The sequence below is a fragment of the Episyrphus balteatus genome, chromosome 4 (assembly GCF_945859705.1).
Source record: "Episyrphus balteatus chromosome 4, idEpiBalt1.1, whole genome shotgun sequence".
NCBI classification, from domain to species: domain Eukaryota; kingdom Metazoa; phylum Arthropoda; class Insecta; order Diptera; family Syrphidae; genus Episyrphus; species Episyrphus balteatus.
Window position 1 is genome coordinate 53124214 of NC_079137.1, and position 15456 is coordinate 53139669.

At 29.6% G+C, this 15456-nt stretch overlaps 1 protein-coding gene and 1 long non-coding RNA gene across 2 annotated transcripts; one reads left to right on the plus strand and one right to left on the minus strand.

Annotated features, from left to right (window-relative positions):
* Nucleotides 1-313: 313 nt before the first annotated feature.
* On the minus strand, nt 314-7770 carry LOC129919013 (phospholipase B1, membrane-associated-like). Its single transcript, XM_055999812.1, has 6 exons — nt 7626-7770; nt 7296-7497; nt 3944-4281; nt 3398-3857; nt 3082-3208; nt 314-933 (listed from the first exon to the last, which is right to left on the minus strand). Coding segments are annotated over exons 1-6 (1263 nt in total). The 5' UTR covers nt 7628-7770; the 3' UTR covers nt 314-799.
* A 2789-nt stretch (nt 7771-10559) lies between these two features.
* LOC129919016 (uncharacterized) lies at nt 10560-13465 on the plus strand. The gene is made up of 2 exons (XR_008773038.1): nt 10560-10622; nt 13248-13465. It is a non-coding gene; the product is annotated as an uncharacterized LOC129919016 (long non-coding RNA).
* Nucleotides 13466-15456: the final 1991 nt, after the last annotated feature.

Below are 15456 nucleotides of genomic sequence, written 5' to 3' on the forward strand. Positions count from 1 at the left end.
TATTGCTGGTCGAGGATTATAAGGTTGCCCTGCAGGCATACAACCCTATAATTCTCAGCCAGCGATATGACACATGTTTTTAAGGTTTTCATACAAAATATTTAGGTGAAAAGGTGTTTTTTCTTTAAGAGACAGTAATATCTCTAATTGGTCCCAAAAAGCCATATCGTCGCCCTAGAATTGAGTTGCCGTATAGGCTATTGAAAACCTATGTATATACGGCAACCCAATTCTAGGGCGACGATATGTTAATCTAATAGACTCTTTAGATTCTTCTTTCTCATATCAAAAGTAACATAATTGCTGAATTTCAATAGGGTACCACTATTATTGCTAAGTTATTCCAAAATACCCACATTTTCTGTACACCTTAAAAAACCATCCTTTCGCATGACAAAAATGTATAGACTAAGCAATTTTATTCGTAATTTTCATGGGAAAGACAAAATTTCGTAAGGGTACTTTTTATACCATTGATTTTATCGAACTTATCGCGGATTTCCCTTATTTAAAAAAAAAAAAACACCCTTTCACTTAAAATGCTTAGATTCTTAGTTTCTGTTATAAATGAAACATTTGTACCAATTTTCATTGGGGTACCATTTACGACCAGTGGCATTAAATACCTGCATATAGGAACTTTTAGAATTTTCGATGTTTATCTCGACGGATCTATTATATTGTTTTGTACGAATTTTAATTTTGTTCCTTTTTACTTGGTTTTTTATTAATTTAAAGACAATTATTAAGCTCATCATCATCTATTTAATTTGAATCCATCGATTAAAACACAAAATTGCTATTTTCTATTTTCTCGTGTTACAATAAATGGATTTTCATCTGTTGGACATTCGAAATGCTGAAAAGCAGGCATCCAATCAATTTGTTTCGTTCCTTCTGGTTGCATCATATTATTCCAAAGAGCATTAGCACCTGCAAAAAAAAAAGAAAAAAAAAGTACAATCATTTATGAAAAGTTAAAACCGTGTTGTTCGATCGTGTAAAAATGTGATATGATATTGATATTAATATCATAAAATATAAGAAAATCTGACAAAAAAAAAAAATAGTTGATAATGGTGTTAGGGTTGGACGTTGGAGTTCTTCTGGTAGTGGGAAGATGTATTGAAATCTTTTATATAGATACCTACTCCTAACCTCTTCACACTACTTTAAACTCGATTCTCCGGATCCATATTATTAAAAGGCTCTCTTTCATGTAACCCAATTTGAGATGAAGAAGATAAATTAATCGAAATAAAAATATAAATTCAAACATTATTACTGATTTAAAAACATTTAAAAGTTCTTGATGTCACAACTCAAAACAATTAACTTCTTTTAAAACAATTATCATTTATATGTTATGTATTTGTCTTTTAAAGATATAAAATACTTAAAAAGAATAAATAGAAAATTAATTTACGCCAATAGACCTTCGTGTAAGAAATTATTTGTATTCCTACGTCATATAGTTTTTCCATTACCTAAGATTAAAAAAAATATACCAATTAAAATAATTGTATCTAAAGTGGCGGCTTTTATATTTGAACTTGTTCAATACAACAAGCATGCTAAAAAAATGTCAAGTCAAAGAACAAAGAATGAAAAACAGTAAAATAAATGAAATTCCGCTTTCCTATAATATTAAGATTTCTTACTTGCTCTTTACCATTGGCAAATTTTGGAATCACAAAAATCGAATACAACCGATTTTTTAATTGATTTTATTTTTTGATTAGGTAAGAAAAATTTATAAAAAAAAAAAAAATAGTTTTTGGAAAAAAAAAATTCAACTTATTCAACTTAACATAAAAACCTTTAAAAAAAACGGCTCCCATAATTTTGAAAATTTGTTGTCATCAAATTGCATAGGTTCCTGGTTTGGAGTTTAAAACTGTTCTAAGAATTCTTCTAGAATTGTTCTAAGAATTGTTTTTGTATACTTTTAAAAAGAAAATAATTAAAGTGCACGACTGGGTCGCACGAACTTGCTTTTGGAGTTCAAGTTGCTTAAATTTTTAAGACTTTTTATATACAAATTTGGGAAATGTCAGGTACAAAAAAAAAAAAAATAAAATAAAATAAAAAAAACATAATATTCGTTAAAAAAAAAAAAAAAATAAAACAAAATCTGAAATCAAATTGCCCTCCAAAACAAGTATGCAGTTTTATTTGATATATTAAGATGCATTTTTAGAAAAAAAATTTCAAAATCGTTAGAGCCGTTTTTTAAAAACCTAATTTTTTATAAATAATTTTTTGAAAAAAAAGTTTTAAAATAAAATTGGTATGCCATTTTGTAGAAATCACTAATCAACATCTAAAAACAACATTTCAAAAAAATACAATGTCCCGTTTTCGAAAATTCTAATTTTCAAAAAATGTTCAATTTTTTTTTTTTTATCCAAAAATTATTTTTTTCGAAATTTTATTTTTGTCTTATATTTGAGTTATATAAGTGCTTCTTCACAAAATTCGTTGAAATCGAATAAGCCGTTTCGGAGAATATTGGATTTAAAAAAACGGTTCTATGGCAGGTACCGAATTTTTTCATTTAAAGATAGACCTTGTCTTAAAACTTACATGTGAATTTTTTAAACAAAATCGTTGAAGCCGTTTTTGAGCAATTTCAACTTTACTAAAATCGATACATGACAAGTACCGTTATTTTTGGTCCAAACAAATTAATTCCAAAAACCCCTCTGGAAAGTCTCCATCCATTTAGGCTGTAGCTCGTTATACAGACAGACAGACGGACTTCCGGGAAAAATGCACTTAGAGCACTTAGAATCTTCTTGGTAGCATCTTGTGCAAAAAAAAAACATTTTAAAAGTAGACATTCTCTAGTCAGAGTGTGTGGTCCCCACCCTTATTAGGAAATATGGAAAGCTTGAGTTTTTTTAAGAAAAGGCGCCAAATACCAACAACTAAATAATATAGATTTTAAATTTTAGAGCAATACCTTGCAAAAAGTAGTGAAATCTCAACAAGAACATAAATGTTAAAAAAGAGCCAATTTCTCCTATATTAAAATAATTATGCTGGCACAAAAGCGTGTTCAAATAAAAATAAACTTACTCGCTGCTTGTCCCAGTTGGCTAAAATGGAAGCAGTCACTTGCAAAATATCGTAAGTCCGTATCTCCATTTGGTAATTCAGGCAAAGTAAAATTTTGTGTAAAAGGCTGTAAGCTCACGGTAAATGTCTGAAAAAGAAAACAACTTTTAAGAAAATCCTAAAAAATAACTATGACGCAAAAGTTTAAAAATGCTAAAGCCATTTTAGTAATTTACTAAGTTTAAAATCAGTCTGCTTTTTGACATAGTAACTTACTAAAATGACTTAAGCATTTTACTAAATCGTTTAAAATTTTGCGCCTATCTTCTTAACTTACTTTAGTATGAAATTCATCCTGGTAAATAATTTCCTTTTGTATTTTTTGCATTTCACGAGCAATATTTCCGTATCTCCTCAACATTTTTGGTGTTGCCCGACTACTGTACATACACCGACATTCAATTCTTTCTGCCATAAAACATTGCATTGGTACATTTTTAAATGTTGTCAATACAACTAGATTTGGCATAAGAACAAAGTTTACTAAAACCCTGGGAATATTGTCCCGTAAAAATCTCAAAGTTTCATAAATATCATCAGCATGTTCCTTGATTAGATCTTCCGGATTTGATAAATCACAAAGTTTTGAGCATAAATCATTGTTACCCAAAAAAATGGTTATCATTTTCCAGTGTGAAGTCATGTTGACTTTTGGATCTCTTTGCATTCGTTTGAGTAAAATTTTTGCTTGAAAGAGCAAATCTTCAAAAAGAGTCATAGGTTCTGCAACGTTAAATCTGAAATTGTCTTCTATCAAATCATTGTTGTTAAATTGACTCGATAACCTCTATAAGGCTTGTTTAATTTGTTAACTCTAACTCACTTGCTAGCACGATCAATCGATAAACTATCTTCAGTTGAATAACCATAAAGATCGTTATTAAATTCTCGCAAAATATTGGGTACCGTTAGATATTTGCGCCACTCAGCGCGTCCACCCGCTGTAAATGACAATCCTCGATTCTCATTGGCCAAACTATGAAGACCAGTTGATATTGCACCATTAGCTGCTGTCAAAGAATCACCAAGTCCAGCAATTATATCGATATCTCCTGGCCGAATTTCGTTGACAGATTCGGGAGGATTTAAACTACGCTTACCAGGTCCATTTTTAGCATCACAAAAGAATTTGCGTGAAGAAGGAACTAGGGGTTGAATTTTCTGGAGATATTTAAAATTAAATATATTAAAAAATACCTACTTTTACAAAATAATAGTTAAAGCTACAGCCATAGAAAATTAAATGCAATATTCTCTTGTAACAAAACGGCTCTCTGGATTTGATCAAGTATTTCACAATTTTTACACACACAGAAAAAAACAAGTTTTGATTTTTAAGAGGTTAGTAATTTGAAAAAGTGTCGGTTATCGAAAAAAAGGTGATGTAATTTGTTGGAATTACTATGGTTATTGGAGAAAGGTCTAAAATGTACTATTCGTGTACTGAAAAAGTAATCCTCACTCACCATTTTATATTTGTAGTTACTTTTGAAAAAGGTTTGGATAAATTTTACTAAACATGTAGCTTTTTTAGGGGCTGCTTTGCCATAGGGGCTGGTTTGCCATACACCAAAAAAATCAACGATTTTTGCACTTGAAAAAATATTTGTGTTTTGTAGTTTTTTATAATGAAATAAAACAAATCGACTTAAGCTTCTTAACAGGAATTTTATATATGAACTACATTCAATCAAGTAAGAATTCTAAGTTTAATAAATAACATTTGAGGCACAATGCCCACACCAATGAAATTACTTTTTCTAAATTATAAATTTAAAAAGGTCACTGTGGTGTATGCGTACTATTTTTTTTTTTGTGAGGTGGATACAAAATAATGCTTCTATAATTTTTAAACTAAGGGTGAATAGCGAAAATATAAGTTCGGTTAACTTTGGGCAAACAAACCACAGTGCAAAACCAACAAAAACAATTTTAACACTGAATAAAAAAAAATTATTTTTTGTGATGTTTGAGGTGAAAAAAAACTAAGAGTGCGCTAACGAAAAAAATCTTGGGCTTTATCCTGGTCAATCGAATCAGGCAGGTTTGAAAAAAAAAAAATAGCATTTGAAATGCCAACTTCACATGTATTTCACCCAATCAAATTAACTAACGCTGCAATACAGGCAGAATTCTTCGGCCTTGAAGTCTTAAACTATTATAAAAAACTGGTTCTAAAGTCGTTTGATTTCGTAATCTTCATATTATTTCGGGTTTATTTCAGCAATAACTTTTTTTGACGTGATAACGTCTTATTAATGGATGAACCATGGCAGCCACCACAAAAAAGTGACGCCATTTTCTCCCGTAGTGCAATTTTTCGCAGTGCGGCAAAAATTTCAATTAAAAATAAACTATTAAAGATACAGATATCTTTTATAGCTTATTTGAAAGATTATAACCTAGAGCTTAATACAAATGAAACATTTTTTAAAATTCCGTCATTTAATAGGGTAAATAGGGGTAAAACAAAATTGCAAAAAATTGGCTATTTTCTAAACGCGACAATGTAAAGAGTTGAATTTTTTTTTAATCGAAAGATAAATTTATTGCAAGACTGACAATGGTACATAGGTATTAAAAAAAAATTTAAAAAAGTTCAAAACCAAGTAATAAATGGTTTTCTAAAACTAAAATATGAGGTAGACCTTTGACAAAATGATGATTATATTTAGGATAAATTTTTTTTCACAATTTGAAAAATGCCATTCGAAAGATAATGATAAAAAAAATTAGGGGTCGAATACGGATTTTTTTTAAAGTCTCTGCTTTTCGAAGTATGAATTACTTTTTTAGGGTTTTTTTTTTGTGGTTTTTTATTTTTAGTAAGTTTTTAAGGATTTTAAAAAATTTCAAATTTATAGGACATATAGATATTTACCATGCGCATGCAAATATGGAATTTTAAAATGATTTTTGACTGAATAACCCCAAGTTTTTTTGGCCGTTTTTAACCGTTTTTTCTTTGTATCTTTTTTTCTTTAACATATAAATGAATGAAATTTATTTTTCAATCGATCTCGTATTTGATTTAGCTTTATTAATATACCTACTATTATACAACATAATACTACCTTTCATTTGATATATCACACATAACGGAACATTTATTACAAGCTACTACCGTAATATCAGTCAGAAATTTCGACATGGTTAAAAAAATAGTTAAAAATGACTTTTTTTTCTGTGTGTGATAGTGAATATTATGGATTTGGATTTATTTTTGACATTTTAATTTCTTTACATCCAGATGTATTTTTTAAACTAGTGAATAATATGGCCGTAAGTTATCGTACTCGAGCCTTGCGTTGATATGAATTTTTCACGAAAAAAAACACGTTTACGGGGGATATCTCGAAAAAAGAAGCTAATCCGATTTTGGTAAAAACGGATTATTATTGCTCAGGCCTTCAGCAACAAAGCCTCATTTTTAGTTTTTGTCGTCATTTTGGGTCAACCTTAAACTTGTTCAGGATCACTGTGAATAATATATAAAGAGATGTACATTTTTCCTGATCACCAGTGTCTTTTTCAATAAATGTTAATTTCATAAATTATTTTAAGAAATAACTTAAAAATTGTTCAATTTGTTAACTTGTAAGCATTTTCGCTGTCGAGTTTGGAGACTTTTCATTTCGCATCAGCTGGGCACTAGGCTGTACCTACTGTGAAAAGAAAGGTACAACGAAACTATTCGTTTATAATTTTGTTGTGTTGTTTTGGTATAGAATTTTACTTTTCACTTCAGCATACTAGTATTTAATGGCAAAAAGGACATAACTCAGGAAAACTCACAGAAACCGTTTTGAGTAACAGACTTGCACATCGTGTTTTTCAGAACTATGGGGACTGTGCATTAAAGAAAGTACTGGTAAAAATTCACATAAAAGAACGAAAAGGATGAAAATTGCTATTATATTAATAAATATCATTCGGTGTTAAAAAATCCCCGTATGAATAGTCAAAATGGCCGTTCAAATATATTTTACTTGTACACGCAGAAAAGAAGTATCCCCTTATGAAACAATTTTTAAATCCACCAGTATTATTATGGTCGTGGATCCTCATGAGGTCATTACAGATATAGTACTTTATAAAGCTTCTTCTTATCTTTGAATTTTATTTAAAAGTCCTTCTATGGCCGCACCTTAAAGTCGTACAATATAAAATATTACCCCCAATTTTTTGTTGAGTCGATAAATACTATTTATCTGATTTTGTGCAGCTGTTAAATTTGCCATAAAATGTCTAAACATTCCGAAAGGTCTTGCCAATTGTCGATCCAGACTGTATTGTTGTCCTTGTGTCTCAGATAACATGAAACACATCAACAGAACAAAACAAACTGCAAATTTGTACATATTTTCCAAAATGTTCCTTAAAATAGACAAAGGAGATTTAAAACCACTTTTATACTTACGTTTTGATGTAAGAATTTTTAGGTTTTTTTTAAAACTATTTTTTAACTTTTTTTTTAAGAACTTTAAAACACATTCAGTACTCACATTCAGTACAAACTTCTAATTAAGGAATCTTTTCACATCAAATCATACAAAAAAATAATAACCGACAAACTTTGTAATTGGTCACGGGGCTCACAGACGTTATAAGATGTTATTTGTACTAGATAGCAGTTACTTCTAAAATGACATTTTTGTTCTTACTCGCATTTTAGCCACCAAGATGCACTCTCATAATATTAAAATATTACTTTTTGATTGAGTGCGCGTCATTAAAGCCAAAACCTTGGACTTAAGCTTGAGCTTGATGCATAACTTGTTGTTATTAGCAAGAAGGTAAGGTCCATGGTTCCACCAGATGTGAATTAACACCACAATATGAAACACAAACAAACAAACAACATTGTAACAAGTTTGTAGAAAAGTTGTAATCAAGGTGAAGTTCAATCATAAAAACTAGTTGTCCGTGTCGCGAATATAAGTGCGGCTGTATGATGTGATGGTGACCTGTCGTTGATGAATGCATCATTTGTACCGGCATCCACGTGTTGAGAGATTGAGACGTACATGACAAGTAAGATGATATTATTTGGATTGTGCGTTGCGCCTTTTTTCACAACTCCTTGGTTATTTTATCACTTTTTAAGATTCTGGGAGTTACACTCTGAATCGAGTGAAAAGGAATTAGATTTTTTTGTATGTCTGTATAAAATAAAAATATGTCATTAAAGAATATTCAGGAAGAAAGGAATACATCAAGACGCTCTTGAAAACAGGGTCGGTCCAAGCTCTAAGATAAATATTTATTATATTAAAACCGTTGGAGTTTTACCATAGTTCGAGGATAGATGGATGATGTTGAATTGTTTTGAACATTTAAAAAAAAGAAACTCCTTAGAACTATTTAAGTCTAGTACCTACGTAGCTGAAGCGAAACGAAAATTTTTCTAAAGTCTCAAAAGTAAATAGCGAAAATGTTAACGAAAAAATACCATCGAGTAATATGTCGAAGTCAAAATAATAAAAATTAAAAAATTTAATTTCATTAATGATTTTGTTGTGCCATTTTCGTTTCGCTTCAGCTGTGTGCTAGACGTAAGAGTGACAACAAAGTAGATGAGTTTGTTGTTCATTTTTTGAGTGCAAGTGTCATTTAATATCGATTTGGAATTAACATTATTTGCACGTTATTCACGTGCACTGTGGCGTATACGTGCTCTTTTTTGTGTTTATTTATTGGATTTTTTTTTAACTGCATGTGATAGAGTGGGTGAAGAGACGACGGTTGATCTAGCTAGATATTTTATGTTCACGTTTTTAAAATTTCGCACAATGATTTTATTTTTCATACGAATAAAGAATCAAAAAAGTCTATTTTAATTTTTCACTTATTTTTTGATAGAATGAGAGGTTTTGCAACTAGTAGCAAAATATCCTATAAATAAAATCAAATATTTGTGAAATGAACTGCAGTTAATAACCAAGAAACAAAAGAGTTCATACAAATATACGAAGTGAAAGAGTGTTTTTTTTTTTAGAGAAATTAAAAGGTTTAAAAGGAATTTTTTTTAATGCTGAGATATATAAAAAACAACTTTTTATTTTCAAGATGCAGAATTTTTAGATTCAAGCCTAGTACGCTGCTGATGCGAAATGAAAAATTTTCAAGTCTCCAAAGTCGACAACGAAAATGCTAACGAAAAAATATCATCCAGTTTTCTGTCAAAGTCAAAATAAAAACATTCATAATTAATTTAAAATCAAGAAAAATCAGCAGAAATAAATTTTTAAAGCAAGAAATAAATTAATTAAGGGCCAATTTATTGAGCCTCCATTAAATTTTTAAATTTGTCGTTTTAGTTAAAAGCTTTGTTAATCTATTGACGTCTTTAAGTTTCCATCATTAAAAATTCATTTAATTCACTCTGCTTTAGTTAAAGTCTTTACTTTTAATGGAAACTTTAAATTTAAAACTCCATTAAAAATATCCCAGGGATTTTTTTATTTGTTGAAAAATTAAACTGTCAAAAGCTACATTTTTGTCAAATAAAATATATTTAAATTTGAAGATTTGAAGGATAAACAATATAAAAACTCAAAAATGATGGCCCTTAAGTATTTTGCAGCTAAAACGCCAGGCAAAAACCCACAGACAGTGTAACGATATACAATATAAACTGAAATATGTATTTTGCAGCACGACAACCGTGTTTTTTGGAGGTGAAGCAGTTGATATTATATGTGACAATTGCCCACGTACATGTTAACGAAAATTGACTAATTATAATAAGTGAATTTTCGTTTTTTTAACCCGCATACCTTCCCTTAATAGAGCCTCGACTCGCAGTTATTTAAAATAATATTACCTTTATGGCATTATTTTGAATATAAACCAATTCTTAGTAAGCAACGGCTCGCATGATAATACCAATATAATCGGCAATAGATTCGCATATTTGCAAGTGCATAGAAGCATAAATTCATGAAGATTTACCCTATTGAACAGCTTTAGCTCCATTAAAATAACATCACAAAATTTAAAATAAAGTTTTAGAATAATTTGGGGTAGGTACTTTTACCAATTACAGTTACCAAACGTTGGTCTTATGATATTGATTGAACACTTTTTCACCATCTCAATATTTCTATATTTATGCATATTTTATTTATTTTTAATTGTCAATTGACACTGAAACTTTTTTTAATAAAATAATAAATGAAATTCCATTTGACGCTAATGGAGAGTGAATAAATAGAAACCCTGTCTAAAACCTCCATTTGCTCTAAAAATCCCTCATAAAAGGTCGAATTTGGTGTTTTAACTAAAACGACTTTTAAATTTAATGATCAATTAGTTAATGATGCCAAACTTCAAAAAAGTCCTTAAAAGAGACTGAATTAAACGAATTTGGTTTTTAATTTTAAAATTCCCTTTTTTAATGGCGATTTAAGTTTAATGGAGAGTCAATAAATTGGGCCTAAAAGTGAAAAAACCGTCAACACTGCTCTTGGAGTCAAGAAAAATGCACAGGACAGTAAAAAGTAAGTGACAAATGACAATTTTTTCTGCTAGAGCTGCGTACTGAAATACGAAATTTTCCGTTCAGGATTTCGTCAACGAAATTTTGTATGGAAAATATCTTTTCGCTTCAGCAGCGTACTAGGCTGTACCAGGAAAATGTTTTAATTAAGTCCGCCATGAAATTTTACACAAAAAAAATAAAATACGAAAATTAAAAATTCACACTTGCCTTACATGGGACATGAACAATTGTTCATCTTAAAAAAACCAACAAGAAATAGGTAAAAATTTTGAAATAAGATGATCTTTCGCTTAAATTAAGTGGGAGATCATCTTATTCGCGAATTCAAGAAATAAAGATGCTTTGCCACCTGAATTTAAGACGGAAGTCATCTTAGCAAAAAACCATGTAGAAATCCGTTTAATTTAAAATGGGATCCACTTAATTTTAGGTTGTCTTCTTTCTCCGTGTATGGTTTCTTTTTGTCCATTCAAAGATGGTTTAAATATTAGTGAAAAACTGTTAAAAATGTCTCTCTGGTACCCCACAAACAATTTTGGTTTTATAAAGCTTTACAGATGCAATTGATGCTTCTGTAAAGCATTATAGAAGCAAAATTGTTAGTAGGGTAGTTATGTAAAATGTAGTGCAAGTGTTGCAGTTGAAACAAAAGAGTTTATGCAAAAATTATATTCTTCTACAAAGAACAAATTTGTATATTTTGTATATTTTCTACGGACAATGGCTTTTCGAGCTAGATTATTCATTAGGGTTAAACATGAGGTCAAAATTCTGTATGTGCCAAAATTAGGTTTTCAAAATTCTGTACTCCCTAATTTTGTATTTTAAAATTCTGTAAGTTCAAAAATCTGTATTTTTTAAATTCTGTAAATTCAAAACTCTGTATTCTAAAATACAAAAAAAAAACAAAATTCTAGATTTCAAAATTCTGTATTCCAAATTCTGTAAATGATAAAGACTGGGTACGCTATGTTCGCGCTAAATTTTAGCCGAGATAAAATTCCCATACAAGTTATCGATAATTTGTATGGGATCCATTTTAGCTGAGATAAGGCTTAGAAGAAAAATTGTTTTGATAATAATAATAAGTGCGCACTTTTTATCACTATCAAAAAAGTGGATATTGAATACAAAATTATGTTCATACAGAATTTTTTACTTGCGATATAGGTACTATATATCAAGTTATGCATTCGTACAAAAAAAAAAGTTGAGATAACATTTTTTCATGACATTACGATGGTAGACAATACCAAAAAAGTGGGTCCCGGAAGTCCGTCTGTCTGTCTGTCTGTCTGTCTGTCTGTCTGTCTGTCTGTCTGTCTGTCTGTATAAGGAGCTACAGCCTACGAATGGACCGATTAATGTCAAACTTGGTATGTAGCGTTATTTGGCGACTCTCCAGAGGGGTTTTTGGAATTAATTTTTTTGGACCAAAAATAACGGTACTTGTCATATACCGATTTAGGTAAAATTGAAATATCTCGAAAACGGCTCCAACGATTTTGTTTAAAAAATTCAAATGTTAGTTTTAAGCAAAGGTCTATCTTTCAATGAAAAAATTTTTTTTTGAAAATCATTATTAACGGTACCTGCCATAGAACGGTTTTTTTCAAATCCGATTATCTCCGAAACTGCTAATTCGATTTCAACGAAACTTTTTGTGAAAAAGCATTTATATAATTAAAATATAAACCAAAAATAAAATTTCCAAAAAAATAATTTTTGGATTTAAAAAAAAATTTGAAAATTTTTGTTTGAAAAATCAAATTTTCGAAAACGGGACATTGAATTTTTTTGAAATTTTGTTTTTTGATGTTGATTAGTGATTTCTACAAAATGGCATACCAATTTTATTTTAAAACTTTTTTTCCAAAAAATTATTTATAAAAAATTAGTTTTTTTAAAAACGGCTCTAACGATTTTGAAATTTTTTTTTTTTAAATGCATGTTAATGTATCAATCAAAACTGCATACTTGTTTTGGAGGGCAATTTAATTTTAGATTTTATTTTATTTTTTTAAAAAACGAATTTTATTTTTTTTTCCAAATTTCTTAAAAATTTAAGCAACTTTAACACTAAGAGCAAGTTCGTGCGACCCAGTCGTGCATTTTATTATTGTTGTTTATCAGTATCAGCCCGGCTGTAATAAAAACACACCTAATATCTCATTTGGGCTCTAGTGTAAGCAGAACATAATGCATGCACATAAATTTGTCTCCACCTTAAAACAGTCCATTAAATTTTTTTCTAATCCACTTTTACTACGCCACCTACCTCACAATTCTTCAACTAATCATCTGATTTTTGAGTATTTTTTTTTTGTGGATACCATCATCAACTACTCCTAACTTCAGTTCGTTTCGTTCATTCTGTCTGTTTTTGTGTGTAGTAAAGTGAAATTTTTCTTCTCAAATCTCAAATAAAATAAAAAAAATCGCACAAAATTGTGCTACAGAGAGTGGCTTTGTGTTTTATTTATAAAAAAAGATTAATTATACACAAAATTAACTTTTTCTTCTATATATCCACAAAAACAAAAAAAAATTCAACAAAACATCAAAATAATAACTGCAAATTGTATTTACCGTGTTTTAAAAAAATTATTTTTTTTCTGTTCAGTAGAGTGAACGCCATTTTATCTCTAAACTTCCTCCGAGTGAGATTTGTGATTGGTTGTCAAAAAAACAACCAAAAAAAACTAATTGGTCCAACTAAAACATGCAACAAAAAAATTAAATAAATTTGGATTTATTTTGATTCATTAAAATCAATTTTATTCAAACAAAATTTGGATGATCTAATTTAGCACATTTTTGTGTGTGCTGAATTTATGTAAATTTGTTTGTTTCTTTTTTTTGAAAATTAAAAAAAAAGGTAAGTAGTGTTTTTTTGTTGTTGGAGATCCAGCAGCTGTGAATAACGATGATGATGAACTGTATTTTTTTTCTAATTAATTCAACATGAACATGATTTCATACTCAAATACAATTACTTTCTCAGTTTGTGACTCATCCAAAAAGTGATGGAATCGGAATCGAAGAAGAAGAGTTTGGAGGAATTGCATATTTTTTTTATTCAAACCAAATTTATGGCAATCATTTTAATGAATTATATTTTTATTATCATTATGGGTTTGCGTATTTTTCAACCTGTACTTTTTCCAAGTCAAGTAGTTTTATAATAGTTTTCCAGACAAAGCAAATGAGGACAAAGCTGTTGTTAGCTTAAAGGTAAATGTCTGAATAAGTGGGAATTCTTTCTTCAAATGCCCCCCCCCCCCCCCCCCCTTTCCGTTTGTTTCTTTTCAATTTGAACAACAAATAAAGTAGGGCTTGCCTAATGGAAACTCAGTGCACTCTGCATTAAACCATTAACGTTAGTTTTATTCTTTTTTATAAAAGAGAAGTTGAAGCTTGAAGCCATCAAAAGTATCTCCTCTCCCACACTATCACCGGGATTGTGCCTACTCGGTGTTATGTTACAGCATTATCCTTTAATTTGCAAAAAGTAACAAAAAAGAGTATATCTTCTTACTGGTTGGTTGGTTATTGCTTTCTTTTTTGAGGGATTTTTTTCTTTTCCAAATTGGGAAAAATCGATTTGTGGTGTTTTTTTTTTAGAATTGGGAAAGGAAAAAAAAAAGAAGTAAGAAGGAGTAACCTTCGAAGTATGTAGATTCAAAATAACATTCTAGAAGGTCAATGATATGTGGAACAAGTTTGTGAAGTGCAAAACTTTTTTTTATATCAGACGAATTTAAAAATGTGCATTAATATTAATTTTTTGCATTTATTAATGCAAAGCTACGAGTATTAATAGTTTTACTCTTAATTGAAAGAAAGATTTAATTCATCCATATTCAAGCTTTGTAGTTATGTTCATTATTGGAGGTTTTATATACTATTTCAAGCACTTAACACAGTGACACGCGTCACAAAGGACTAGATCCTTTAGTTGCACGAGAGGTCGGAATAACAGCCCCTTAGAGAACTGTATTCTGAATATGTCGGAATAGTTTAACATGATTGATACTAATGGTATCATCAAAACCTTATCTATCCTACTATAATGTTAAAAGATTCTTTAGAAATTGATTGTCCTGTGTCTTTGTTCGATAACACAGGTCGACAAAAATAAAAATATTTTTTGTACACTTTTTGGGTTTATGGTAAACCAAAACAATAGATAATCACCCTTTCCCCTCCTAAGATTTGCTTTTGTAGTGTTGGGAGCAAAAATACAATTTTCATACCCTGTGAGCCTAAGTCGAGTCTTATGAGCTATAGTGCAAGAACCGTGCATTGTACAAAAAAAAACTGTAAAGGTTTAAAATGTAGATAATTTAAAGCTCTACATTTTTGCCAAAGCACTTTATTCGACTTAAATTATAAGAAAAAAATTATGATGAATACAAGGGTTTTTTGCTCCGAAAAACCCTGTTTGGTTGAGTTCAAGCTGTAATATTTATGTATGTAACTTCAACTTTGGACATTTTTATACTTTTTTGAAAACTGCAATACTGGGACAAGTTTTAAAAATAATAAACCAGAGTCACACAATACAAATTTGTGCCGTCTTGTTGCTTTGAAATTAAAGTAAGAAATTAAGTTTTTATAAAACTAGGAACTGTTAATTAATTTGCAGAAAAAAGTGGTTTTTATTGTTAGGCAATGGTTTAGTGAAAGAATTGTAAAAAAACAAAAATCAATTATGGGCAGAGGAAGCAAAATACTGTTGCAAAGTAGGGATTTTTCGAAATTTCACAAGAACTGTAAGTATTTTGGATGAACAAGTTATCAAATTCTGAGAGATCTTAAGTTAGCCTATC